The sequence below is a fragment of the Drosophila miranda genome, chromosome 2, assembly GCF_003369915.1.
Source record: "Drosophila miranda strain MSH22 chromosome 2, D.miranda_PacBio2.1, whole genome shotgun sequence".
Taxonomy (NCBI): domain Eukaryota; kingdom Metazoa; phylum Arthropoda; class Insecta; order Diptera; family Drosophilidae; genus Drosophila; species Drosophila miranda.
The window spans coordinates 19175387-19202674 of NC_046675.1; the positions used below are offsets into that span (position 1 = coordinate 19175387).

Sequence of the window (27288 nt, forward strand, 5' to 3'; positions counted from 1 at the left end):
AGATAAATGGTACAATTGAACGGTGGGATCTGATCCCATTAAAAGAGTCGGACTATTCCCTATTTACCGCACCGACACTTGCCCTAACGTTCACTTCGCTGAGGCAGTCTTACCCCTTTCCCGGAAGGTCCTCCAGACTCTTCCTCTTGGTGGCGTAGTTTCCTTTGGTGGTGTTGGCTCTGGCCTTCGTCGCGGCTCCACCGGGAGCTGGATCTTTCGCGTCCGTTTCTTTTCGATTCTCGCAACACACACCATTTTCCCCTAGTTTATGGCTTTTATGTTATAATAATAACTCACACGCAAAATCTGCGTTCCTTACATTTTGGGCTTTATGTGGAATAGAGTGTGGAATGGTTCGGAGGGGTTTACTTAAAGCTAAATCTCTATAAAAGACAATTTTCTGAATCTTCTGTGTATTTTGGAATTTTTTTGCTTTCGATATCGGACTATTTGGTTTGTCTAACGGCTGCAATTTACATTTGGGGATTTAAAAATTCCCCCACACAAATTCGTTTGCATTGTTTATAGTAGTACTTGGGGCAAAGGAATTTATGGAGGTATCTTGTTCAACGGTATGGTCTGGTACTCGGATGGCTCCTCGTTTGGTGGATTGTAGCCCTTTGGATAGGTGTGGAAGGCACCCAGACAAATCTTGCCAGCAGACATAGTGCGCACAGGATCGACCACAATAGCCACGAAGGGCTCCTGGTAGGTCTGATTCAGCATCTGTGGCACCAGCCGACGGCATGCTCCATGCTCCCCACCTCCTTGGCAGTCATGTACTCATTAGGCCTGGGGCTTTCTCTTCCAATGCAAGTTCATGAACGCACGTATACATGAATGTATATATGAGTAAGCGAAACATTTTAACATTATTTTTACATTTTATATATATATATATATATATATATATATATATATATATATATATACTATATATTTTATTTCGCTGCTATTTTATTTGGTTTTTGCGGAAAATTCCACTTGTCTGCCAACGTTGTTTTAGTTGTTGTCAGCAGCATATTGCGACAATAACTGCTCCTGCGGGTTCAATTGGTGCTGTTAAAGCACTTACCATACGGTATATAGATGTGCCAGTTTATACTAGAATGTGTCACACGCTGGGCTACCAGTTTCAAAACCCCAGAGACTTCGGGTACTGAAGCGTTATCATGAGAGAGCGCAGAGAGAACATCTTTGCATGTATTAGTACACACGCAATATGTTTCGACAAAAATACATATGTGATTGTATGCTTTTTCAGATTTTCTTAACTCTCTCAGGTCTGGTTCTGTTTTGCCTCCAGCATGTTTTACCCTCTAGTACCAGGCAACTAGTTCCGCACTGGTGCCGCACTAGCTACCATTCTCACCTCCCTGGTTCCAGATCGATTACCCCGCAATGTATTTCAGCGGAGAATTTAACACATGCATGTCCTAGGGCGGAACCACCCCTGGTTCCCGCTCGACTACCCTTCGACTACCTGTAGCTAGTTGCTCAGGAGGTAGTTACTACCTACCAACTAGTTACCAGTAGAAAGCCAGCAACTAGTTCCCCGCTCGACTACCCTTCGACTAGTTACCAGTAACTAGTTCCGAACTGACTATTGGTAGTAGTCAATCTGGCAGTCTGGAATAATACAAAAATAAAAACACAATGTCATTATAACGAATAATTTTTAATTATATGATGCTTAGCCTACTCCTGGTTTTTGGCAAGACACTTCTTCTTAAACACCCTTTTCTTCATCCTTTGCAATGCCTTCCGCACAGTGTTTTCGGGGGGCTCATCGCCAGGCGGAATACATTCTGTAATTAATATTTGTTTTAATTTATATGAAAAATTTTTAAATCTCTAGAAGTGTAAATGGTATTTTACCTAGCAAAGCTGCAAAAAATTCTTTGTGGGTCCTAAGGGCCTTCTTCCCTTGGACCCCATCGACGTTATAGGCTAGAACAATTTCCTCACTCAAAATAAAGTTTAAGCCGCTCAAAACGCCAGCTGGCTGGAGAATCGATTTCATTGCTGTTATCTGTAAGTGAAACATTAAAATATAAAGATAAGACAGAGAAAAAAGTCATAAAATTTAGAGTTTAGATATACTTACATAAATGTCCCTATTTAATTTTATTTTTTCTTCCAGTTCAACTAGCTCTTCCTCACGTTTTATAGGGAACTGTCCCCGAATGGGCTTCAATTCCCCCTTCTCCTTTACCAGCTGCTTTATTAAAACAGTTTGATCCGCTAAAATTTGGATCACTGCATTCAATTGATCTAAAAACAATGTTGTTAATTAATTTGATTATATAAATATTTTTCTATTAATCTTTATTAGTCTTACCACGAATAACTGCATTCTCCTCTTGTAGAGTTTCTAAAAGTATATAAATAGTTATTTAGATGTATTCATTCCACTATTCATTGGAAACAAAGTTTATATTTACCCGTCGTTTTTTTGAGCTCCTCTAAAACGTCGGAGCAGGTTTTACCTTTCTCATTTTCTGGAAAAATCGTATTAGCTTTTTTGTTTATTAAGAAATATTTTAAAATATACTTACCATTGCTTTGCATAGAATAGCGTACAATTTTTCGCGGTGATGCCATCCTTCTAAAATAAGTGATTTACAATATTTTTGTCTAAAATCTGCACAGATATATATATATATATATATTTTTTTTTTTTGGTTTTGCGGACCATGGTACATAGGTGAATCTTCTTAAGATACTCTTTAACGTCGTCGCTAAAGGGCATGCCCGATTCATGTTGAAAAACAAGCCTACGGACTAAACACCCCCAGTAAAATCTGTACTAATTTTAGGTAATGAATATTATACATTTTAAATACAATGATGAAGCAATGGAATGACTAAAATATTTCCCTCATAAGGTAAACCTACGGCTTTACTTTGCAAATCTAGAAATTTAAATCTCTCCTCGAATTCTATGACTTCATTATCTACTAAAACAATTCCTAATCCGATTGAGGTTATAGGTTCCTCATAGAAGCTCCTAATATTTGAAAGCCTTTGCCCTATAATTGCCCCTCCCTCTTCTTCAGTAAACCCTTTCACCACAATTGGAATATTTCCGTTAATAAAAAAAAAATTATCTGGTTCCTTTACTGACAAAAAAAAATTATTAAAATAACACTTACTACCCACTATCTTAAGATTTCTGTGCATTTTTTTTTTCTATCCTGTCTTCACAAATTTTTCTAAATATTTGTTCAAAAATTTTACTAGGCTTTCGGACACATTATTTTAAAGTTTGTAAATAGTTCTCAAATGCATACGAGGAGCCGGAAATGGGATCTCTGATTTGTTCTACGGTCTCTTTTGTAGACACGCTGTTGTCACCGAATACAATTGGAAAATTGTGCACAAAGAGATCTAAAATTCGTTGACAATTTTCTTTATTGTACTCACGAAGTTTAGAGCTGCAAAGCATTCTATATGTGCAATGTAATAAAAGGAATTCATAATAAAGGTCATCACTGACTTCGTTTTTGAAGGCAATAATTCCCGTGTACAGCAAAAATTGTCTAAACTCCGTGGCCTTCCAATTACACAATTCATCTAAAGACCTAGGCTTACGGGCAAACTCTCTCGGAATGATCTTTTTTAGGAACACTAGCTTATCTGAAATGCGTTTCTTTGATTCTGTCGAACTTTTTACGACCAGCTTATTATTTACAAACCTTAACAAAATCTTACGCATCACTCCTAACTCTACCAAATGCATACAATCTAATGGAATCTGTGTCACCATGGAAATATCAATTTCTTCTAATATTGACCTACAATTTAAATATTGGCTGCTATGGTGACAAGGATATCTTCTAAGCGCAAAATCTTCATTAGTAATTAAAGCTCCTGATGTAGTACTATAAGTCAAAATTCGGTCTACCTTTCTAGCTATTTGTGTACATTTTGCACAGCCATGACGAGATGTGTGTCCTGGCGTGCCGCTAATAAACGCTCTTGCTGGAGCATCGCAAACTACTGCCCTAATAACTATATTTATATCTCTGCCACAAATGGTGAGCCTGCCATTCCTTAACGCTTTAAATTCTAGACAAAATTGTGCTAAAAACTCTTCACAGCTATGGGGCTTACTTTTTCCTAAAAATATACCGACTGGAAATACTGGAACATTTGGATAATTGTTAACTCTAACTAATATTGGCCATAGCTGTGCCCTTGAACTTCTAAATAATGGAAGTCCGTCAACATTTATATCAATATTGAGTTCTTCCATTATATCTATATTCTGAAAATGTCGTTCCAGCTGCCAGGCTAGGCCTATGTGAAGATAAGATCCGCCACCAACTAACTGAATATCACCTCTGTGCTGGCGTTTTGATTTATAAAACGGACAAACATCTATATTTTCCCCTTTCAAAATACTTACTAAATCAAGTGCACATTCACGCGTTGGCCTATGCTTCATAAACCACTGCCTAAGTTTGTCATTTAATGACGATTCATTTGGCTGAGTTTTGGGATTCTCATAGATGAATTCATCCTCTTCTATCAGAATTTCTTTTTCTTCCACGTTTTCTGCCACTTTTCCTACCACTTTTTCTGCCACTTTATCTGCCACTTTTTCTGCCACTTTTTCTGCCTCTTTTTCTTTCCTGCACAACGCTAACTTTGCAATGTTAGCTTCCCTTTCACTCTTACGGAGTCTACGCAAATGCCTTTTGCTCATCATTTTATTTGAAATATATAATATATATTTGCACGTACCTGTTTATATTAATATGATTTATTTATTAATTCTTTTCCACTTTTTTAATAAATGTTTACACAAAAGACTCTTCCAGCGATTAGATGTTGTACAGAAGTGAACAAAATCAACGCATAAAGCAAACGAGGAAAACAAATGCATTTTGTTTGTGTAAATTCTTGTCTCTTTCATTCCACGAGCGCAACTACAGTAAAATATCACGATTAACTTACCATTTCGGTGCTTATTGCATGTCGTGGCTCGGTAAAAACTAGCTGAGTGGGCACTGTAACTCCACGGAATTGCGGTTAACTGCCGCCTTCAAAAACAAACCGAAGGCGGCTTCGTTTTTCGGTTCTTTTTCGACTGGTCCGCGTTCGCTTCCCGCTTAACTAGTTGCAGAACTAGTACATTGTAGTCGACGCAGACCTGGTCCGCGTTCGCTTCTCGCGTAACTAGTTGCGTAGTTAGTTGCGCGGTAAATAGCGCAGAACTAGTTCGAGAGGGGTCAATTGACCCCTTTGGTTCTACAGGGTAGTGTATGCGTGCACATGCATTCTCACGTACTTTGCGTGTGTGTGTTTAGTATTGCTGGCCGCTAGAACTGGAATTTGAGTTTGGTTCTTGTTTTGAGTCTTTTGATGAACTGACCTACCGCCACAAAATAAATGAAGAATGGGCAGGGGGTGGGGGTATGGTACACTAGGGCGCGGGAAATAAAATAAAAGCTGTTATTTGTTTGATTTATACCACAAAATATAAAATATTACAATAATATAATTACGCATTTATTTCCTTATTTTAAACAGGTTGATTATAAATTATACAAATTATGCAAACGCCATCGCATCTCGACTATATACAATAATATAATTGCGCATTTATTTCCTTATCTTAAGCAGGTTTATTATAAATTATAAAAGTTCATATATGTAACTACATATACATATGTATATACGTAAATACATATGTACTTAAAGTCGCCGCTCAAATTAGCTCCCGGTTGAAGATCGGTACACAGGGAACACCACGAGGAGGCCATTATATATTAAATGGGGTCAAAAATTAATCTGACCTTTGAGTCGACTTGATATGACATAATTTCAAGACTTTTAAGTAATTAAGTCGTTCGACGAGCTGGCCTTGGCTTGATCCAGCTGAGCCGCAGCTGTCTCTGCCAAAGTCCTTGTTTCGTTGCGTTGTTCTGATGGTGACTCCTGGTTCCACGAGCTGGCCCTGGATTGATCCAGCGGAGTCACAGCTGTCTGCCAAAGTTCTCTGGTTCCTGCAATGTCCTGTTTGTGACTCCTGGTTCGACGAGCTGGCCCTGAATTGATCCAGCGGAGTCACAGCTGTCTCTGCCAAAGTCTCCGCTGTTCTTCGTTGGCCTGTTTGTGTCGTGCTACGGGCTGGGGAACTGGCCATGGTTGGGCCCATCGGTGTCGCTGTTCTTTCCGTCGGAGCTCTCTTCGTGTCCTGTTGCAGTGTTGTAGTCCTGGGGCTGTTGCTTGGTCTGGTTCGGTGGGGACTTGTGATCGGGGCGGTTGGATGAAGGTGGGGACACGTGGGTGGCGTCAGAGTGTCGGTCTGTCGCTGGACGCGGACGACAGCGGAGTCTGCGAACATGACGACTCGCGGGCGGGGCGGGTTTCTGCTGCAACTTCAGCTGTAGATATGCCCGCCCACACTGAATCCTTGCGCAGATGCCGCACAGGAAATCGAGTCCCAAGATGAAGTCGTCTAATACCTTGGGTAGTATAAGAAAAGATACCTGTGTTTCTCGTTGATCCATTTGCACTGTGACTGCTATAGCTTGGACGGCGCGTCTAGGACACCTGCCGGCGGCTGTCGCTTGGGGGGTATTAGATAAACCAGCCCCAGCTGTACACAAGTCAAGGGATCAACGGTGCTGGCTATTCGCCGGGACTTTGATTTTGGCTGCAAATCACTGGTTTGAAGTGCCCCACCTCTGCTGCCGTTCGTGTTTCTGGGTTCCCCGCTACCGCTTGCTGCTTCTCCTGCTGCTGCTTGGTTCCCTTTCCACTTTTCACCCATTTCACTTGGTCCCTACATTAAGCGACTTTCCCCTCGTGGTCCCTGCTCGGGCGCCATCTGTAAGGAAGTTCTCAGGCCAAGGTACAGCTTCTCAGTCTGTCCAGGGCCCGGTCCTTCCCCACAGCTAATTTGTTGTGTAAGGACCTAAGAGGAGAGCCGTTCGTGGCGAAAGCGCTCCCGTGGGGTTGATCGTGGGACGGTCGGGCCTGGCCCGGCCACGAGGCGTGGGTGAACCCATGCTTGGGAGCTGCAGAAACGTGCGTCGGGGGTCATGCGTGGCGGGGGAAGGGGTTCGGGTCAGGGATCGGAAAGGTGTGGGAGAGGGGCGCCCAGATTAGCAGATGTCGCATTATCCACGACTCACATCCAGAATCGCCAGGTCCCCAGGAGAGGAAGGTATAGGGGAGGGAAACCCAGCTTGGTAGATGCCGCATGATCCAAGACTCACATCCACTTCGCTGGGTCCCCGAGGAAAAGGGCGGAGAGGGGGGAAAAAGGGTTGGTTTGGCGAGTGATTCCCAAAGCGGGAGTCTTGTAGAGCAGGTGGGTTGAAGTTAGTGTCTTTATTTATTTTGCGGGTCGTCAATTTCCCTACTTAAAACCTCGTGCCTGCACCGGGGGGGCAACTGCCAAAAATCTACATGCAAGTACATGGAGAAGTCATTAAGCGGAAAACAATTTAAGTCTGGCCCCTAAACTGTTCCCCACCTAACGCACCGATCACTTCCCCGCTCACATACGTGAGGTGGCTCACACTTTTCTCCCCGCGCCGATGTCCAGTTGTCTGCTGGCTCCTGATGCTGATGATCCTCGTGGCGTTCACTTTCCTGTCACTTTACGATCACTTGTTGATATTGCCTTTCCGTGGCTCGACTGATCCGCGTGGGAGTTCAGAAATCACTCTCGAGTCTCGCTCCCGCTGGACCAAGCCAGGCTTCATTCTTATCTTTTTCGGCAGCTTCTCTGCCGCTTCGCTGCTTCGCAGCTTTCGGCTGCCGGCCTCTGCTCGGGGATGGTTTTAGGCGTATTGCCGTCGGCTCTTCGGCAGCATGGGTGTGAGATCGATCGATCCCTCTATTTTGTGCCATTTCTCTTGGTGTTCGTGGCGCTGCTGTTGTGTTGGCCGTTGGTAATCTGGCTTTGGATGCGTGGGTGTGAGAGTGGGAGCGATCGTTGGCTCTCTCTCCGTTTCCCTGTCTTTTGTGCTTTTCTTTTCGTTTCCGTGGTGCGCTGCTGCTGTGTTGCGGTAGGGCCACCGCTGGTGATGCTCTGGTTGGTTCTTGGTACTGGTTCCGTGTTCTTTTACCCTATAGAAATTAAGACGCTTCGTCGTTTTGGGTTTCCTTAACCTATTTCTTATTATAATTGGGGAGGTATCTACAATCAAAATTCATGGCATTGTCTCTAGGTGGGTCAAAAATTATAATGAGTATTTATATGGAAAATCATAAGTTGTCCCTCCAGGGGGTGGTTTTGCTGCCCTTTTGTGAAGGTTGCACAACCTTCAACTTCACAAGCTAGAGCAACGACATTTTGTATCCAGACTTGTGTGATATGTCACTGTAACAAGTATATTTCAAAACATCGCTCGCCCACTTCCGCCCCCACAAAGGACGAAAATCTGTGGCAAGTGAGTTCCAAGATCTCAGAAACTATAAAAGCTAGAGCAATTAAATTTGGTATCCACACTCCTGTGTGGATTTCACTATTTTTTCTATTTTTCGTATCTTCAGACTTTCGTTCTTTGTGGGGGCGGGGCGAAGTTTGCAAAATACACTTGTAGCAGTGACATATCACAGAAGTCTGGATACAAAATATCGTTGCTCTAGCAGAACGTGGACAAAATGACACATAGCCTGAAATATGTTTTTTACATAACAGATCTTTTATTTAAATCGGATATAAGGACTGAGCCTGGAGTATTTGAATTTTCAGGCGCATACGTGTATACACATAAAAATTTCTGGCTTTAATTTCAATTAACTTATTTATGATTATATGTATTATAGTGAAAAGAAACAGCCCGCAAGCCTTTGTGAAAAGTAAATCCGGTATGCCAAAAAAAAAATTAATTCGAAAAAAAAGGGAAAAGGACACAGCATCTTTCCAGCATATATCTGGTTATAATCAGAATTATAATGCGAATTTGGGACTAGTTCGAATTATTAAAACACCCGGTGGAAATGGTAATATTTATTTTATATATTCTATATATATTTGAAAGATGGAAAATATTAATAAGAAATTTTATAGATCTACCAGAGGCTTATATGGACATACCAGACTCTGACTTTAATCAAATAGATCTAAATATGTTGGATAATTCACAAATCCATGAAATGGAAAACAAATGTTCTCAAAAAGGTTACATGGAAATGAATCAAAAAACTAACAGACATACATTTTTAGAAGGATATACAGATCCTTATGATAAGGTAATTTTAACAAGATTTCACAGGGCTTAACGTATTGATTGCAAACATGTATACGCAATGCGCAGAATATGATCTGCATAGCCAGCTGAGTTGATGTTACATACGTCTGTCTGAATAAAAACAAGAATGTATAAATAGAAAAAACAGTTGAACATTTATGTGCACAAGTGGCTTGATAGATATAAATCAAAGGTTATGTCAGTTAGCTGAATATGTTATACATGTTATACAATAGAAGATGTTTTACCCAATAAATTGTTCATCATTTTAGCAAAGAAAGACATTTCTACTATAGCTAATCTAGAAAAATCAGCTCAACACGTAGGAATCTACAAAAATTTCGTAAGAATCACGAACACCCAAGGAACGTAAATAGCAATCGTAGGAATGTTGGAACTTATTACCCTCGTTATAGTTGTAATGATTCTAACAATCAAAACCCAAGTACTTCTAGAAATAACCATGGATCGAATAGAAATAATTCAGGAAATAATGCCGCAAATAGTATAGGATTATTTAATGAATTTTGAAATTCCCTAAGCCAGGACAGAGCACAGAATCCCACTAACTATCAAACCAATCAGACTCAGGCAGGTAGCAGTGCACCGAATCAGCCGGTCAAACGATCAAGGGAACGTCAAAGTGGACAAATGAAAATGGATGTAAATTTTCAGCAGAGTGCCTCGGAAGACACCGAGGAAGACCATATATAGAAATAATAGTAAATAATAAAAAATTAAGAGGTATCGCGGACTCGGGATCGTCAATATAATAAAGGAAAAATTATACAGATTCTAAAGTCGATAGCGACAACCTCACTGTCCATACCATCAATGGACCCGTCCGTCTGACTAAGAGCATTACACGTAATGCAACCAAAAATTGTCCGACAAAATTAATTTGTGAAAAACTAGTTAATTAGCGGATATAAGTTGGCCGACTTTTGACTCAGCGTTGCTTAGAAAATCACATAAATCACATAAAACAAAGTCAATCCAGAGTAAGAATCGTAGAAAAATAACAGTATTATATTCGAAACATTCGACTTTTTTTTTCTGCTCATTCTTGTTATTTATTTTAAAAAATCTAAATTTTACAGGAGTATATTGCAGATTACCAATTAAACGACGACTATGATGAGAAAAATTTCGGACCCGCTATTTCAGAGTAAGATATATATTTTTTTGCCATTTGTTCTTAGTTCTTGGAGAGAGTATTTTTTTTTGACCAGACGCTTACAATCCAGAAAAAACTAAAATGGTAGGTTCCATATGAAGAACACACATGAATTCTATATCAATAGAGTAAATATGGCCATGTCGTTCAGGTTGCCTGTCTGCGTGTCAAAACATGTTCTTCAAACTGATGATCCCTCGCAGTGGTTCCGCCACGCCTTTCTCGCGCTTAATTACGTGCTATCTCCCTCACACACTCTCTCTCGTGCAGTATTCGCCTTCTTGTGCATGGAAGCGAGATATCAACATTCATACCATTCTGACTGAGTATCGGGTGTAAATGTAGGGACGCGGCATTTCCGCGGCTCACAACGCTCCCGCTCGTTTTTAGATATTTTTCGAAGTTTCGAATTTAATAGGCCAGGTAAAGTCATAATAAATTAATAAACACGGTTTGAAAATCAAAAAAAATTAAAATTTTGTATAGGATTTTATTCTATTTAGCACGGGTCAAAATAACACAACACAAATAAACAAGAAAGAATTTGTTTTTCCAACGTTTCCTAATTTGTTTTCATAATTTTAATTGGTTTTAGAGATAAGGAACCAATCACCTATTTTGCATACGATCAATGCCTTTTTAAACCCGATACTCAAAATGAGTATATTATGGTATATTAGATTTGTGGTGAAAGTGGATGTGTGTAACGTCCAGAAGGAATCGTTTCCGACCCCATAAAGTATATATATTCTTGATCAGCATTAATAGTTAGGTGTACATTACTGTGTACTATGAACTTTATAGATACTTTTCTTTATGCATTATATGTAATACCCTCCCCAAGAGTGGAACAAAAAATTGTTTTTGGTTGTGTAGGTTCAATAAATATTAAATGCAGTTTTCCCTTTAGAAAGAAAATACAAAAGACTATGCCACTGCCGACTAAGGAGAATCTCTTTGGATTTTCAGCAGGTAAGTGATTGATTGTGCCAAAAAAATGGTAATGTAAAAAGAATTATTTATTTATCTTTTCATAGCAACCACTATGGAAACTGTAGGTGCGTTTTAGGCATTATACAAAAAGTTGGAAATTCTCTTTCTATATTTATTTGTTCTTGTATAGGTAGATAAATTAGGCGTCGTTTAAGGTAAAAATATGGAAGCACAAGAAATAATTGTGCGTTCAACTTTTCCCAAAGGTAAGCTGAACCAAACAGTTTTTGGGTACAATTTATAACTGCACTTATCAGCTTTGAGAATTGCAATGTTCAATATTACCAAATATTTAAGTTATGTGAAAAAATAAGTAGTGCTTCTTAAAACCATAAAAATGTTAAATTTTAAAAATACATTACCATAGAAAATAAACCATTAACACATTGGCCACTATGCCCATTAGTTATCCAAATAGGGGGTATGAACTGTCGCGGAAGTGTTTATGGGATTTTAAAGTCCTCAAGCATCGAGGTGTTTTTAGCATAGGCCAGAAGTTCCTGTGGCGTCCTCTTGGAGGCATCTTCTAGTAATGCCAGCACCTGTGTGACCAGGTGTATTCTCCTTGCCCGTAAGAGGGCCGAACAGTTGTAGATGAGATGATCCGAGTTCCCCAGGCTACTTCCGCATGGTATATGCTGTATTGGTACGGTAGCATATATGACTTATATGTAGTTCGTAGATAGCCAATTGCACTATGCCCGTATCCTTGTGACGACATGTTTCCTGATGCTGTGCGATGACGCTGTGCTGCCTTTCCTGCAGTCAGACGAGCGTGGATGACCAGGTGGATAAATCTACATTTAAATTAAGGTTTCCAGTGCTTTTGTTGGGGTTGACCTCAGCGCCCCGGTAATACAGCGCAGAGCCTGTTGCTGAGTCTATTCCACAAGCTTATGATACGTCTTTTTTTTCGGTAGCTTGCCACCACACTAAGAATCCATACCGCAGAGTTGGTCGCACCGCCGAGATATCCAGTGCATTAGAGCAGATGACAGACCCCATGTGCTTCTGAACATCTTCTTGGATACGTAAAGCGCAATGGGGGCCTGCTTCACCCTTTCCACTAAATTGGGCTTCCATGGCAGTTTGCTGTCGAATACTGTGCCTAGGTATTTTACTTGTGATTGTGGGGTTAGCCTAGTTTGGTAAGTTTAGGGTGTTCATATCTGTACATTGTACCTTTTGGTAAAGAGGATGAGATCCTTCTTCCGCCCAGTCACGTATATCCCTGCGTGAGCTAGGAGGAGCTAAGGGTCCATTAGGAACTAAGGGTCGATTTACCTACAACCGTAATAAGAATGCTTAAGTCATCTGCATAAGCTGTTACTATTGTGGCCTCCCTTTCAAATGTCTTGATGAGGTCGTCAACGACCAGATTCCACAGGAGGGGCGACAGGACTCCAACCTGAGGTGTGCCTCGGTTGCTCAGTCCTGATGCTTTTCCATGCGCTTCCATTAGTGCTGTTAGGGCTTCATCTGGCTATGTGTGGTGGGCTTCCAAAGCCGTGAGGTTTCAGTTACTTTCTCGATGTTGGAGCAGAAGGTCCTCCACGAGTTCCGTTGTGCCTTGCGTATTTCCTTCTTGAAGCTCCTAAGTAGGATCTCATTAAAGATCTCTTCCTTCGCTTGTCTGGCAATCTTAAAGAATTTCCTGAGGTTGTTTCTTTGGAGAGAAAGATCCCGGTTTCACCAGAGTGGACCTCTTCATTGCTCTCGAGTTCTTGCACGATAAACATGGTCTCTGCTCAAACATAAACATATTATTGTACACATTCACTCTTGTATCCAAAAAACGGATCTCTAAATCCGTTTCACATAAATTAGATAAGTAATAATAGTTCGGGTGTAAACAAAGATCTGTAGCCCATCAAAAGATACTACAACAAAACACAAGTGGGCAAAACACTTAACCAATGCATTCTTAAAATAACACTAATGTTGGCACGCACTCAAATAGACACCCGCAATAAAATGTATCCTTTGCGTAGGTCTAACGATAATTATGGAATACAAAATTGTACCTCCTACCTCATTGTCAAATCACATATAAGGCTCTGATTTTAAGAATAAAATTTAGTTTGAATTTACAGCTCAACTTGCAAATGTCTAGACTTTTCTTTTACGGTCTTAACATCACTAAGGACTTCTCTATATCCTCCACAGATATCACTGAGCCCGGATTCGCGAGCATAGAAGTTGAATAAGTTGGTCAGTTTTGCGCAAAGAATATTATGGTTGACTGAGTCGAATGCCTTACTGTGGTCGATAAGTGTTAAAAACGTAACCCACTTCTTATCAAGTTACTGTCGAATATCTTCGACAATATCCGTTACAGCGCTTATACAACTTATTTTTTTCGAAAACCTGACTGTTTGTGGTTTAATAGCGAGTAGTTAGTCAGGTGGTGTTCAATCTCTAAGGACATGAGATTTTCTAGAACTTTTGACAGGAACGGAAGTACTGAATTGGCCTAAAGTCGTTGTTAGGTTTTCGGATCGGTACAATTTTCGCATTTTTCCATCACCAAGTGGAATACTATTCAAGTACGTGTTACTTGTCGCTTCAGTTACATCAATTATCGATATTCCTATACTATTCATTTCATTCTATCTTTGCTTAATGGTAGAGCAATTTTGAAACTTAGATTTATAGTAACTACGCTTAGCAGATCTTATACTTTTGTTAACATTTGCTCTTAACTCTTTGTACCTTAAACGGAAGTAGTCCGTTTTATACCGCTTCCATTTTCTACAGTACAGACATCTCGGTGATACGTTATTTTGTATCTCGTTGGTAAACCATGGACATTGTCTTGGCTTGGTGCATTTGGTTTTTAGTGGTATAAATTTGTTGAACAAGAACTGAATATTGTTGTTCAAAACACTCAATTAATTTAATTGTATTCTATTCTGTCTAAATTTAGTACACTTGTATTCTCAAGTTCGTGGTAACGGTAACATCCGGGCACGTAAAACAAACGTAGATCAACTATTTATTTGTGGCTAGCCCATACCAGTACATCATCATACTATTGTGTATATTGTTTTAATACATATGTATATTAAACATAATTTTTTTACAGATAACTTAAATGATGTTAAATATTCAAGTAATAAAGAAGACAATAGTATTCAAAATGAATATTATATACCCGATCGTAATCTTATAAAGAATGTTAATACCATTATGACAAACCCTTTATCAAGAAGCTCAATTGACCATAATTATAAATCGATTTATTTTCCACAGTCTGAATATATGAAAATAAAGAAGCGAAACGCACATTTCATACCAAATCTGCAAAACCACAAATGTTTAGCAAATAATGAAAACTATAACTTTAAAAATTTAGATGACAATGATGAAATTCCCTGCGATACTTGTGGCGGAAAAAATACAAATTCACGAGGTAAATCACAAAATAAATATGATGGCAACTTAACTGTATCAAAAAACCAGTACTTTAATCCCTGTCATATTAACTCGCAACATGACGATCGTGAAAAGTCAAAGCTAACCCGTGATCTAACTACCACATGGTAAGCTATACTTTTAGACTTTATTTGTAAACACCTAGGGAAATGTCTTTTGTAGTTGAAAGTATATACCATTCTCTGCGTGCCGAAATATGTAACAGAGTATAGGACAAGCCCTAACTTTGAAATTATCAGCGTTCATTACTCATAATCGAATAATCAATTTTCTATAAGATTGGCTGATTTTTAAAAGCGTAGTATTACTGCATTATATTTTAAAATCTCAGAATCTCCGAAGAAAATCATTCTGCAGTTTCCCAACCAAGGCCAATGGCAAGCTGAATGTGTGCAAATTACAAATAGAGGCACCGTCTTTCATTTGGATCATCGTTCAATGGTTCCAAAGAGCTTAAAAACTATAAAGAACGAAACACACATGCTAATCTGTTTTTCTGTATCGTGAGAAAGAGTGTGTTTGTCAGAGCAGCTACGGATGTTTGACTCTGCTCGTGAGTCGGGCAGAAACTGAGATCGACGATCTGACGGACATAGCTACTTTCTTATGTAAAAAAAAAATAGCTAATTTAGTATATAGTGTTATCAAACAAAGAAAGAGTAATCTTACAGTCAAAAAATTGTTTATACTATCTTAATTGTAACTTCGTTGTTCTATATCATATGTTTTGTTTTCTATTTACAGGGAAACAAGCGGCAGTTACTCCGTTTACGATATGAGTACCCCTTTACCTTTCGTTGCAACTAAAATTAATATTTTTAGAAAGCGTCATAATAGGTGGTGGAGGGTTGTCCCAACTGTAGTGTAAGTATACCAGTAATCATCGACTTATTATACTGATAATAAAATAAAAGAAGTCTTTAGAATATACGCAATACTCAAAGAGTATACAAGTAAATATATTAAATTCGTGCCAACAATAGACAGATTGATTGTTAATGGCACCAGAAAGCTTGTGGTCCCCAGGAAACGTATTTAAGAGAGATTGTTTTTCAGATACATTAAAAAGAAGTGGTAACGTTGTGAGTTGCTGCGGAGACCGCAACTCTACATTTATACCCGATACTTAGTTAGTATGGCTCTCCTCTGGCAGACGCCGCTAATATTGAACGACACGACAAAGAGAGCGTGCGAGAGAGACAGAAAAGCAGTCTGAGCGTGACGTCGGGCGCTGTGTAGCCACTGCAAATTGATTTGTTCCTTTTGGCTATAAAAATGATCCGATCTGATCTAGATTCAGCAACCGGATAGATATGGTCATTCTCTATGATTGTGAGTTTTTAGTTTTCTCGATTCTTCAATATTGTGTATGCCACAGATTTTCGTCTTTTGTGGGGGCGGAAAGGGGTGGGGCCAAATTTTGACACAAAACGGTCAAGGTCCGATATCACAGGAGTGTGGATACCAAATTTGGTTGCTCTAGCTCTTATAAGTTCTGAAATCCTGGAACTCATATTTTGCAATTGGCAAAACCGTCCATGAAACCTGTGTTAGAGAGAGACAGAGCGAGAAAGAATGAAATTGTTTTCTTGATTCTGGCTATAATAATAATACGATCTGGTTCAGATTTTGCACTCTAGAACATATAGTCATCCTCTACGATTCCGCGTTTTCTGTTTTCTCGTATCTTTGAAATTGTGGATGCCACAGATTTTCGCTCTTTGTGGAGGCGGAAGTGGGCGGGGCAAAGTTTTGAAATATTCTTGTAGCAGTGACATATCACAGAAGTCCGGATATAAAATGTCGTTGCTCTAAATCTTATAGTCTTTGAGCACTAGGCGCTGATAGGGACGGACGGACGGAAAGACGGACAGACAGACAGACAGACAGGGCTCAATCGACTCGGCTATTGATGCTGATCAAGAATATATATACTTTATGGGGTCAGAAACGATTCCTTCTGGACGTTACACACATCCATTTTCACCACAAATCTAATATACCCCAATATTCATTTTGTGTATCGGGTATAATTAAAAATTGTAGATATTAAAAAAAAAGACCGTGTAAAAACAGAATTAGGTCCACTCGTTTTGCGTACGGGTATAAAAATGCCCTTCTCTTTTAGATCAACTGCATAGGTTCTAGCGCGATGATTTTATTTTGTGATAAGCAACCGATGTTAATGTTTCGTAATGGTGTTATTTGGTTACTTTTCTACGAAAAGAGACAATAATTAAAACATTCTAAAAGAGTATCCCTATTATGTATGTACGTGTAGTCTCTGTTTAAATTCCTATACATACCCAGAACGAACAATACAATTTCTAGTGGCTGATTCCTCTGCCTAGAGCATTACATTACGTACTACAATTTTCATATCTAATCAATAAATTTATCTTTATACAATCGACAGATTAAATAGCTTAACTGGAATATACGCAAACGAAAATCTTTCAATTCTATTTACTACAAATATAGATGTACTGCAGATGGAAAAGTCAACATGGCTACATGGTCACAAACTTGTTATTCAAAAAGCAAAATCGATAAATAAAACAGATTCTAAAAGAAGGACACCTATTGAAAACGGTTTTATTAATAATTTCAGAAGCGATGTAATTTTTGATGGCGTCAAAAATGTTATACCTAAACATGAACTCATAAACTTTATACAAGCTAATATGAGAAAGGAGTCAGAAAAATCCAAAGTTTCAATTAAAAGCTTTCCAGCTTCGATAACTAAGTTGAAGAAATTTCCAAATAATGAGAAACCCTTGTACTTTAAAATGCTTGAAGGACAATTACCAGGTAATAAGTGTAAATATATGAACAGAATAGACTTTTTACTCCACGAATCAAACCAACTTTTCCCGATAGAATTAGGGTGTTCCTGCCCATTGCAGCACAAAAAGCATTACAGAGAGCAGATCTCTGAACCTAGCGCAGCATGTTGTTCTTGTTATTGCTTGGTTGCTTCTAACTACGCTCATAATCGCTGTATCCCACTTTTCTCAAATAAATCTTTTTTTTTCTGTGATTATTTGAATCAATCGAGTTACGCCTCTGAGTTACGCTCAACACAGGGCTTTAATAATTTTTAATGAATTATGGTTATTATTTATTCTATTATATATTTATTTTATTTATGTATATATATTATATTAATAAATATGTAGGTATGTAAGTAAGATTAAATATACATTTGTAGTTAAGAGTAGTCATATAATGTTACAAATTTTGATAAGGTTATTCGCCTTCTGTGTTGACCGGATGGGCAAATGCGCAGTTATCTTTTTGGTCTTAGTTTACGGTGAAGTGTTTTTGCTAGACCATTTGGTTGTGAGCGATTCTTAATGATGTATATTTTAGCTTGAGTATTGAGCTAAATCTGAAATTATGGGAATCTTCAGGCCTTTTGCTAGGTTCTTCGTACGAATTTATCATTTTGCACCAGATATTTTTCTCAGTAGTTTAGCTTGAAACACACGTATCTGAGTTTTTACTGCAATGCCATAAATTTGTAATCCATAATGGAGCAAGTATAGACTTTATTTTTGATAGAAAGTTTTTTTTTTGGGTTCAGGAGCTAATTAATTTTTCACGTTTTTAATGCTTTGATAGTTTGAAGGATGTGACCTTGGAAGGTCAGTAGTATTCCTAGATATTTGAAGGCAGTATGTTGGTCTAAAAATGTTCCATGTGTCTTTAAGTAGGGAAATTTGGGAGTTTAACTGCTGCACACTTGTCAGGGTTCATTGAAATGTTCCATCTGCATACCCAGTTTTCAAATTTTTCGAAAATATTCTTGAAGTGTATCTGCATGTCTGTATATCTGCTTCGTATATAAATTTGTTTTTCGCTAGTATAGATGAGTCGTCTGCACCGCTGCGGCGGCGTGTGTTCTTCGTGGACCACCACCATAGCACCGACCTCGATGTTGGGCTCTGGATTGGCCACTTGCTGCGACGCTGGAGGCTGTGGACGTAGTCCTTCGACCAGGCTTGCCAGAACCGCCGTTTGAGCTCTGAGAGCAGTTTCCACCTCTTGGTATAGGTGGTACCACTGCTCAGTGCGTCTGGCTCGAACACTTGCGGCAGCTAGCGAAGGGTATGGCCGATCAGCAAGACGCCTGGCGTGCGCACCTCTCCGTCGTTGGGATCCGTGCTGGCCGGAGTGAGTTGCCTGGAGTACAGTACGGCCTCTGCTTCGGCCTGCATCGTCCGAACCTTGCTCTCCGTGAGCGCAGCGTCGCCTATCTGCCGGACGGCGAGTTGTTTCGCCGAATTGACCGCCGCCTCCCACAAACCGCCGAAGTGCGGTGCTCGTAGGGGGATGAATTTCCACTCCACCCATTGCTGCGAGCGTCAGCAGACTGGGCTGCTTCCTCAGCTCGTTCCGGGCTCCGACGAAGTCGGTCTCGTTGTCGGAATATATCCTCTGCGGATCGCCACGTCTTGCGATGAAGCTTTTAAACGATATAAGAAAGCAATTAGCTGACAGGCCCGGGACAAGCTCTAAATGGACGGCCTTCGAAGCGAAACAAACAAATACAGCGATATACATTTTGACGGGCGGACCTCCTCGAATCCGAAGCGAAACTTTAATAGGAAATGGACGACCTTCTCAAAGCCTGTCTGCCGGCAGATTTCTCATGATCTGACTCCATCTCCTAACTATCCGAGTGCATTCCCGAAGTACATTTACAAACCAAATCTCCTGTCTCAGCAGACTGACCAGTGTCTTTACATTGGTATTACAATTTTTAAGTGCAAATTCCTCAAAAACAATTCGACTAAGTGAGTTTTGGCGGGCAGTAGAATTGGAAACTTGGCTTCTAGTGGCACAGTGGAAAACTATAAAATCGTGGATTTCTCGACCAGGAGTAGGGCAGGAGCGTTGATGATTCGCATTCCCATCCCCCGACGCAGAAAACAAAGCGCACAACTAAGAGCTTGACAATAAGGTAGCACGATAGCAGGATAGTAGATAGCCTCCTAAATAAATATTTACAATGGGGTTGATTTAAAAATTCTTGAAGCATATACATAATTCCTCTGTGACTATAGTCCACATATCCGATAGCTATCGAAAAAAGTAATTTTAGTGGAGACTTTGTATCGTAATAGTTTAAATTGTTGTAGTACCTGCCACCAATTCTGTCCTGCCAGACAGCTTGAAAGTCGGCAGATAGCTGTGGAGCATAGTTTTGTGGCTCTTCCGTAGATATTCTGTCATTGATTTGCTGCTGCGATTTGCCCGGCGAGCTGGGCTTTGAGAGATGTGGCAGTAGCAGAACTGATTGGATCAGCAGCTGAAGTTTTATTTCTGTTACTAGTCTTTGAAATTTTGTACTTGAATATTACATTTCAATGTTAAGGTTTCAATTTACTCTCGCTTTTATTCAATAATAGTATTACACAATAACACACGAGCAAGAGTCGGATCTGAAAAAATATAAAATGTACACTTTATTATATTTCCCTATGAAATTACCCATGATATATATACTATGATACTGATGATATTTTATATTTATTTTTCATATTAACATGCAAATAGCAATTAGCATGAAAATCAAAATGCCCTTCCGAGAGAATACGCCTTTATTACAAAATCTTTATAAAGTGAAAATATCTAGAGTTATTACTGATACCACGACAAAAGATGCTCTTCAAATTATAGTCGAAATTATTAACAAAGGATTTGAAGCGAAGGAATTTGTTATATATATTTGTAACTGTCAACAATCAATGGGGATATTAAGTACAATAACTGCTAAGAAAGTACTATTGCCATCTGTTGGTGAATCTATATCATTTATGTTGCCTTTAATCATTGGCTTAAAGAAAAACAATAAATTTAGTTGCGATGGTAAGCTATTATATTTTTAATCTTAATCATTTATTTTCTATTAAAATCTATGAAATTGCATACTTTATAATATGTGAAAATCTATATTAGTATTGATATTGTAAAGTTTGTTTATTGGTTGCATTAAAGCTTATGAGGAACTTCTCCGTCTGTCCGTTCTTGTTTGATGCATAGTTTTTAGATACTATAAGTGCTATAAAGACAAATTTTGTGTGTACTCTCCTGTGATATCACACTTAATCATGTTTGTTTTAATATTTATCCCAAGCTTTCTTCTTACTTAAATAGTATTGCTGAAGCCCGTGCATTGGCGGAGACTTAGAGTGTGTTACCGTCCAGTGCGGATTAAGTGGCTGAGTGGGATAAGTGGAGAATCTAAGTGGACCGTTTTTGTTTTAGGGTGCTCCATTTTTCACAATTTTTTATTATCGATTTGTTTCATTTCTCATTGATTTTCTTTATTCAAGTGCTTGTTGTGAAATGAGGAAGTTTCGGAAGATTAAGACATCTTAGATGCAAAACCTGTGTATTTAACACGTCTGACGAACTGCCAGCAACAGCATGAATATTTAAAATTAAAATGTTAATGGTCCAAACAATGCATTTTTTGCACCTACATTTTGAATTAAATAATTAATTTGCTGAGCTGTGCGACAACGTGGCCCTATTTGCCACTTGTTGTCTGCCAGTCGCATGTACTGCTCTTTTATGATGAGCTTGCAGGTGGCCTCGATGTCCCAGTGGCCCGGGACCCATATACGGCTGATAGCAAATTGCTGAGCCATCTCGTGAAGAGATCTGCGGCGGTTCGCCACAGTAGCCGAGTTCGAGGAGATCGCGTTGAGTGATCTGATCGCAGCGTGGCTATCGCTGTAGATGTTTAGATTGGTTGCCGTCGCGGTAACCGTGTGAAGGCAGTACAGAGCCTCCCTGATTGCTGTAACTTCCGCTTGAAAGACGCTACAATGATCCGGAAGCCTGAAAGATTGCCTCATGTTTAGCTGTGCAGAGTAGATTCCTCCTCCGACCCTGCCGTCCAGCGTTGAGCCATCCGTGAAGATGCTTATGGCCCCGTCAGATCCTGGGAGTCCCTCGAGCTATTCGTCTCTGTGAGGGATGATAGTGCTGAATGGAGTATCCGTGTGCTGGGACAATGTTGTGAGGTACCCATTGATCAGAGTCTCTAAGAGGTATTGCCGCCATTTCTGCCTGCTCTAAAAGCTCTAAGAGCTCCACTGATGCAGAGGGCGGCCGTTCGCTGAACTTTGCCCAGCTGATTGGTGATCGTCCTTTTTGTTAGTGCATGGGTTCATGCCCCACTTTAGGTCAATAGCTTTTTTGCAAGTGTAGAGTGCTATCGTTGCCTTCTTCACCCTATCCTTGACATTCAAGTTCCAGTTAAGCTTTTTGTCAAAATGAGTATTGAGGTATATTAGATTTGTGGTAAAAGTGGATGTGTGTAACGTCCAGAAGGAATCGTTTCAGACCCCATAAAGTATATATATTCTTGATCAGCAGCAATGGCCGAGTCGATTGAGCCCTGTCTGTCTGTCCGTCCGTCCGTCTGTCCGTCTGTCCGTCCCTATCAGCACCTAGTGCTCAAAGACTATAAGAGCTAGAGAAACGATGTTTCGGATCTAGACTTGTGTGATAGGTCACTGCTACAAGTATACTTCGCCCCGCCCACCTCCGCCCCCACAAAGAACGAAAATCTGTGGCATCTACAAATTTAAAGATACGAGAAAACCAAAAACGCAATCGTAGAGAATGACCATATCTTTCAGACTGCAGAATCTTAATTGGATCGTATCATTATTATAGCCAGCATCAAGAAAACAATTTCATTTTTTCTCGCCCTGTCTCTCTCTAACACACACGTAGCATAGCCGGTGTGATTTTGATGCACAACTTGATCAGGGGTGACATAGACAGCCCTGATCTGTTGAGCCGCATAAACTTCACGATTCCTATTAGACTTACTAGAAATTTTATACCGTTGTTCCTTCCACTTTGTAGATCGAATTATTCCTTGCATGAACCATTTAGGGTCTTATGCTCGGATTATAGCTCCCTCTACCATATTATATCCACCACTAATTCTCTTCCTCTTATTAAATTACTAATCAAGACCATAACCAATTTCAAGAAATTAGTTTTAGTTCTTCTTACTCTCGCTATGTAATAGCTCAATTCTCAATGCTATAAGAACTAACTATCTCGATGCAGCATCAATGCACGACTCCAAACAGTTTTATCAGTCGCTTTCATTTCGTAATACGTCGGCAAATAATGATTTGGTAATTGCCGATCTTTTTGCCCAATTTTTCCAAACCACCTATTCTGAGCAAAGCTACTCTGGTCTTCTGTATCCATACGGTTTACCGAATTGGAGCGGCATTTTCAGTCCCTTGTTAAATGAATGTTCTCTACTTCATGATCTTCGACTAGTTAAGCCGGTGATTTCACCGGGTCCAGACGGGACTCCAAGTTGTGTACTCAGGTACTGCTTATACTATTCACCCTGTCCATTGATTATTTTTGCTTCCCCCAGATCTGGAAGGAATCTTTTATAATTCCTCTCCATAAAAAGATAGCAAGTCCGACGCAAAAAATGAAAGAGGTACATCTAATTCTGTTTTTACACGTTCTTTTTTTACACGATTTTGAAATAACGCGGCCTGAAAATCAAAAATTGTAAATGTTTGTACACGGTTTTGCTCCATTTAACACGGTTTAAAATAACACAACACAAATTTAAAAAAAACACAGCTCACAAACAGCTAGAAACAAAACGAAAACAAGAAAGAGCATAAGGAGAATATGTACATATTTGTTTCTCTTTCGTTTTTTTGCGTATTCGATCAATGTCTTTTTTTACACGGTTTTTTTTTTACATGGTTTTTCTAGGAACCAATCTACCGTGTAAAAACAGAATTAGGTGTATTCGCAAAACTATGAACTAATTTAATTGTTTACTTTTCAGTTGTTGTTAAGACCAATATGGTAAGCGACACTGCGGGAATCCGTCTAAGAACCCTAAAACAGCCCAACGCAAATATGGCCAATGTAGCAAAGAGGTCAATTGATATTAAAATACATTCAAGATGTTTTTGTGTCTGGAGATGTCGCTGCCATTGCCTTGAAAAATTGGAAACTTATATAAATTTCAATGTTTGTGAAAAAATGAACTATAATTCAGAAAATGAGGCTGGGCTTCTCTTGAGTTGCCCACCTGCAGAAGAGCGAAATGATATGTGCATCATGGAGAGCAGTAATGCCAACAATAATTTAAGATTCTACCATTCTTTTTTTTTTACAATTCTACGTTTAGCTCTTTTTATATTGATACTGCTGTTTTTATTAGGTAAGTCAATCATAAAAAAGCTGTACGATCATATCATTGTCTTTTCTGGTTAAAATCCTCTAGCAGATCCAGAGGCTGCCCGATTGTCAATGACACTACTGTACCCCGAACAACGGGTAATGCATTTTGTCCGAGGTATCCGCACTGACTTTGTCGTGCTTAGGGTATCTAGTGCCTCCCTGCTCGCCAATACACTTCTGGAACTAACCACAAACAACTGGATGGATCTTATCGCCGCTTGGCTGTCGACGAATAGGTTGACCGCATCGTGTGCTCTATCAGTGAGAAGAGCGACCTCGGCTGCTTTCCTGATGGCAAAAACCTCTGCCTGGAATATATTACTTTGGTCCGGTATCTTATATGACAGCCTTATTTCACGGTCTGTACAATATAGGCCCGATCCAACTCATTCGTCCATCTTGGAGTCGTCTGTATATATATTGAGGTACTCAGTGCTCAGGTTCCCTACCGATTTTCCAGTCTTCAGGTCCCAAAGATGAGGTTGTTTTGACGTCGATGCAAGTTTGGGGGGTCATGTAATCAGTTGATCTGGTCATTTCCCTGCCAATTGAACTATGCCCGTATCCTTGTGGCGACAGATTTCCGGAAGCGATGGGGCGTTATGTTGCCTTTCCTGCAGTCAGTATCCAGTACTGTGTTGGGGTTATCCTAGTTTGATTGATCTTCGGGGTGGTCCATATCGGTACCTTGTACCTCTTGGTAAAGAGGATATGGTCCGTCTCGTCCCCGTTGATACTGAGTCCTACTTCTTCCGTCCACTCACGTATCTCCCTGAGTGTACGTTCCATTATGGAGCTGAGGGTCGATGGACAGACACCCGTAATAAGTATGCTTATGTCATCCGCATAAGCTGTTATTATCGGGGCCTTCCTTTCGTATCTCTTGATGAGGTCGTCGTCCATCAGATTCCACAGGAGGGGCGACAGGACTCCACCTTGGGGTGTGCCTCTCTTTTACCATTGAAGCGGTGCCCAACTTTGATTGCAACCGTCTGCAACCCAGGAGGTTCCTTATCCACAGGTTGATTGCTGGGTGTGTATTAGTCGCTACCAGGCAATAAGTTATTGCTTTCGTAGCCACGTTGGTAAATGCTCCGGAGATGTCGACGAATACTCCCAGTGCATACTTTTTTATTGTGAAGGGCTTTCTCAATGGTAGCTACTACCGAGTGTATTGCAGTCTCCACAGATTTCCCTTTGGTATGGGCATGCTGGTTGGTTGACATCAGTCCTCCTACCTCATTCCTGATGTGTAAGTCCAGAAGCTTTTCTAGTGTTTTTAGTATATCGGTCTATGGTCCTTGGGACTCGCATGGCTGCACTTTCCTGCCTTTGGGAGGAAGACGACTCCTGAGGTTCTCCATTGGATAGGAATATAGCATGTACTTAGACATATTGCGGAAAGCCATGGGGTAATCGCCTCTTTAGTCACCTGCATCATGGCTGGGAATACCACGTCCAGTCCTGGTGCTTTTGTGCCCGCAAAGGAGTCTATTGCCCAGTGGATTCGCTTTGTGGTTAACAGATCTGTTGGGGGGTGTTGTTCCTCGGTTGCTGGGTCCTGGTGCTCTTTGGCATCAGCGACCTCGGTGCAACCAAGGAAATGCTCCTCCATTAGTGCTGTTAGGACTTCATCACTGCTCTCTGTCCACTGTCCGTCATCTAGCTTTAATTGGCTTTGTTTGGTAGGCTGCTTAAAGAGCAGCTTCCGAAGCCGTGCGGTTTCGGGTACTTTCTCGATGTTGGAGCAGAAGGTCCTCCACGAGTTCCGTTGCGTATTTCCCTCTTGTACCTCCTTAGCAGGAGTCTGTATTCCTCATAGACGATCCCTTCGTTCGCGTGTTTGGTGATCTTAAAGAATTCCTTGAGGTTGTTCCTTTGAAAAGAGAGATCCCGGTTCCACCAGAGTGGCTTGGACCTCTTCTTCGTCCTCAAGGGTTTGCACGATGTGTGGTAGGCGTCCAGTAAAGCGTTGGATAGAGTACCTAGAGAGTGCTCCTGTGATATCGGACCTTGACCGTTTCGTGTCAAAATTTCGCCACACCCCCATCCGCCCCCGCAAAGGATGAAAATCTGGGGCATCTCAGAAACTATTAAGGCTAGAGTAACCAAATTTGGTATGCACACTCCTGTTTGATCTCTCTATAAAACGTATATCTCAAAAGGAAGAAATTAATTTGCAGTGGCTACGCAGCGCCCGGCGACATATTCAAATACGTTTTCTGTCTCTTCCGCACGCACACATTGTCGCTCAATGTAGCCATACTGACTATGTATCGAGTATAAATGTAGAGTTGCGGTCTCCGCAGCAACTCACAACGTTCCCCCTCGTTTTTTTATGAAACGTTTCACATAATCATACATATGTGATTCTGTGTACACACGAGCCACAATATCTCGTACTCGGCTGAGCAGCAGCCGAGCAGCTCTAACGCTCTCCGGCTATCCTACTCTCTCGCTCACGTCTAAGCTTGCTGCATAGGGCCCGGCAATTTGGCCCGTCAACCCTTGCATTTTTAGTCTTAAGCTAATCGTCGCAGCTATTAGATTAACATCCTCGCAACAATCGTTCGTCCAATTACCCCCATATGTACATACGCGATAATTTGGTTTACATATGCAAATAAATTGTGAATTATATACAACCTGTCGACTTTCATTAAATTCAAAATAGCAACAGCTATTAAAAACGCTTAAAAGCTTAACAGAGTTTATTTATTCCTTAACATTTTTAACTGCTCTTTATTACTTAATGATGTATAATAAAATATAATTTTTTGTTCACAGGCTTTTTAAAAGGTATTTTCGGCTTTTGTGTTCAATCAATAAATCAATTCGGACTCAATACCATTCAGCCGGGAATTATTTTTGAATGCACTTCTAAATCAAGAATTTTTATAGTAAACTGTTTCTTCTTTATATTTATACCATTTGTATTTTGGTGCAAGTGCTTTAGACCAAAGGTTGAAGATTTGATGGCAGCTAGTACCGAATGGTTTTGTACCGATGAGAACTCGAAAGAAAGTCAAAAAGTAAGTTAGAAATTGTATTATAAATAAATAAAGTTTGTATTATTATTTCTATTATTCTCAACAAAATAACTCCAGTTATATGTTATATTTAATTTTTAATTTTACGCAATTTTACAAAATTTTAATTAAACAACATTTTTCTTCGATTGCTGGTATTTTTTTTTTTTATGCAGCT

The 27288-nt window shown here is 39.9% G+C and overlaps 2 protein-coding genes across 13 annotated transcripts in view; one reads left to right on the forward strand and one right to left on the reverse strand.

Moving 5' to 3' along the window:
• The window catches only part of LOC108155010 (structural maintenance of chromosomes protein 3 homolog), a 33743-nt gene that overhangs the window by 724 nt on the left and 5731 nt on the right, over positions 1-27288 (forward strand). For 2 of the 11 annotated variants that reach the window (XM_033389551.1, XM_033389550.1), the window contains exons 3-12: positions 8794-8970; positions 9038-9219; positions 10319-10386; positions 11294-11367; positions 14474-14930; positions 15568-15687; positions 17240-17634; positions 20386-20697; positions 23681-24061; positions 26869-27113. In XM_033389551.1, coding sequence (XP_033245442.1) covers positions 8794-8970; positions 9038-9219; positions 10319-10386; positions 11294-11367; positions 14474-14930; positions 15568-15687; positions 17240-17634; positions 20386-20697; positions 23681-24061; positions 26869-27113 — 2411 coding nt within the window. Of the gene's footprint in view, positions 1-8793; positions 8971-9037; positions 9220-10318; positions 10387-11293; positions 11368-11432; positions 11454-11518; positions 11595-14473; positions 14931-15567; positions 15688-17239; positions 17635-20385; positions 20698-23680; positions 24062-26868; positions 27114-27288 lie in introns of those variants that run through there. The other 9 variants (XM_033389552.1, XM_033389553.1, XM_033389555.1 and 6 more) reach the window with 9 other exon arrangements.
• LOC108155009 lies at positions 1660-5067 on the reverse strand. Of its 2 annotated transcripts, none has more exons than XM_033389561.1 (7): positions 4963-5067; positions 2559-2608; positions 2445-2501; positions 2342-2374; positions 2108-2274; positions 1879-2032; positions 1660-1808 (listed from the first exon to the last, which is right to left on the reverse strand). In XM_033389561.1, exons 2-7 carry the CDS (start codon positions 2602-2604, stop codon positions 1699-1701), a joined length of 567 nt encoding a protein of 188 aa, XP_033245452.1. In that variant the 5' UTR covers positions 2605-2608; positions 4963-5067; the 3' UTR covers positions 1660-1698. The 2 variants fall into 2 exon arrangements, with proteins under 2 accessions (XP_033245452.1, XP_017141049.1); XM_017285560.2 differs by having other exon boundaries at positions 4750-5063.

What these genes read in the sequence shown, in the direction of transcription:
- LOC108155009 (XM_033389561.1), bottom strand. Translation starts at nt 2,604, where the DNA reads ATGGCATCACCGCGAAAAATTGTACGCTATTCTATGCAAAGCAATG. An exon ending in GGAGCTCAAAAAAACGACGG is followed by an intron (nt 2,375 to 2,444) that starts GTAAATATAAAC and finishes ATATACTTTTAG; the next exon opens with AAACTCTACAAGAGGAGAAT. An exon ending in GGAGAATGCAGTTATTCGTG is followed by an intron (nt 2,275 to 2,341) that starts GTAAGACTAATA and finishes CATTGTTTTTAG; the next exon opens with ATCAATTGAATGCAGTGATC.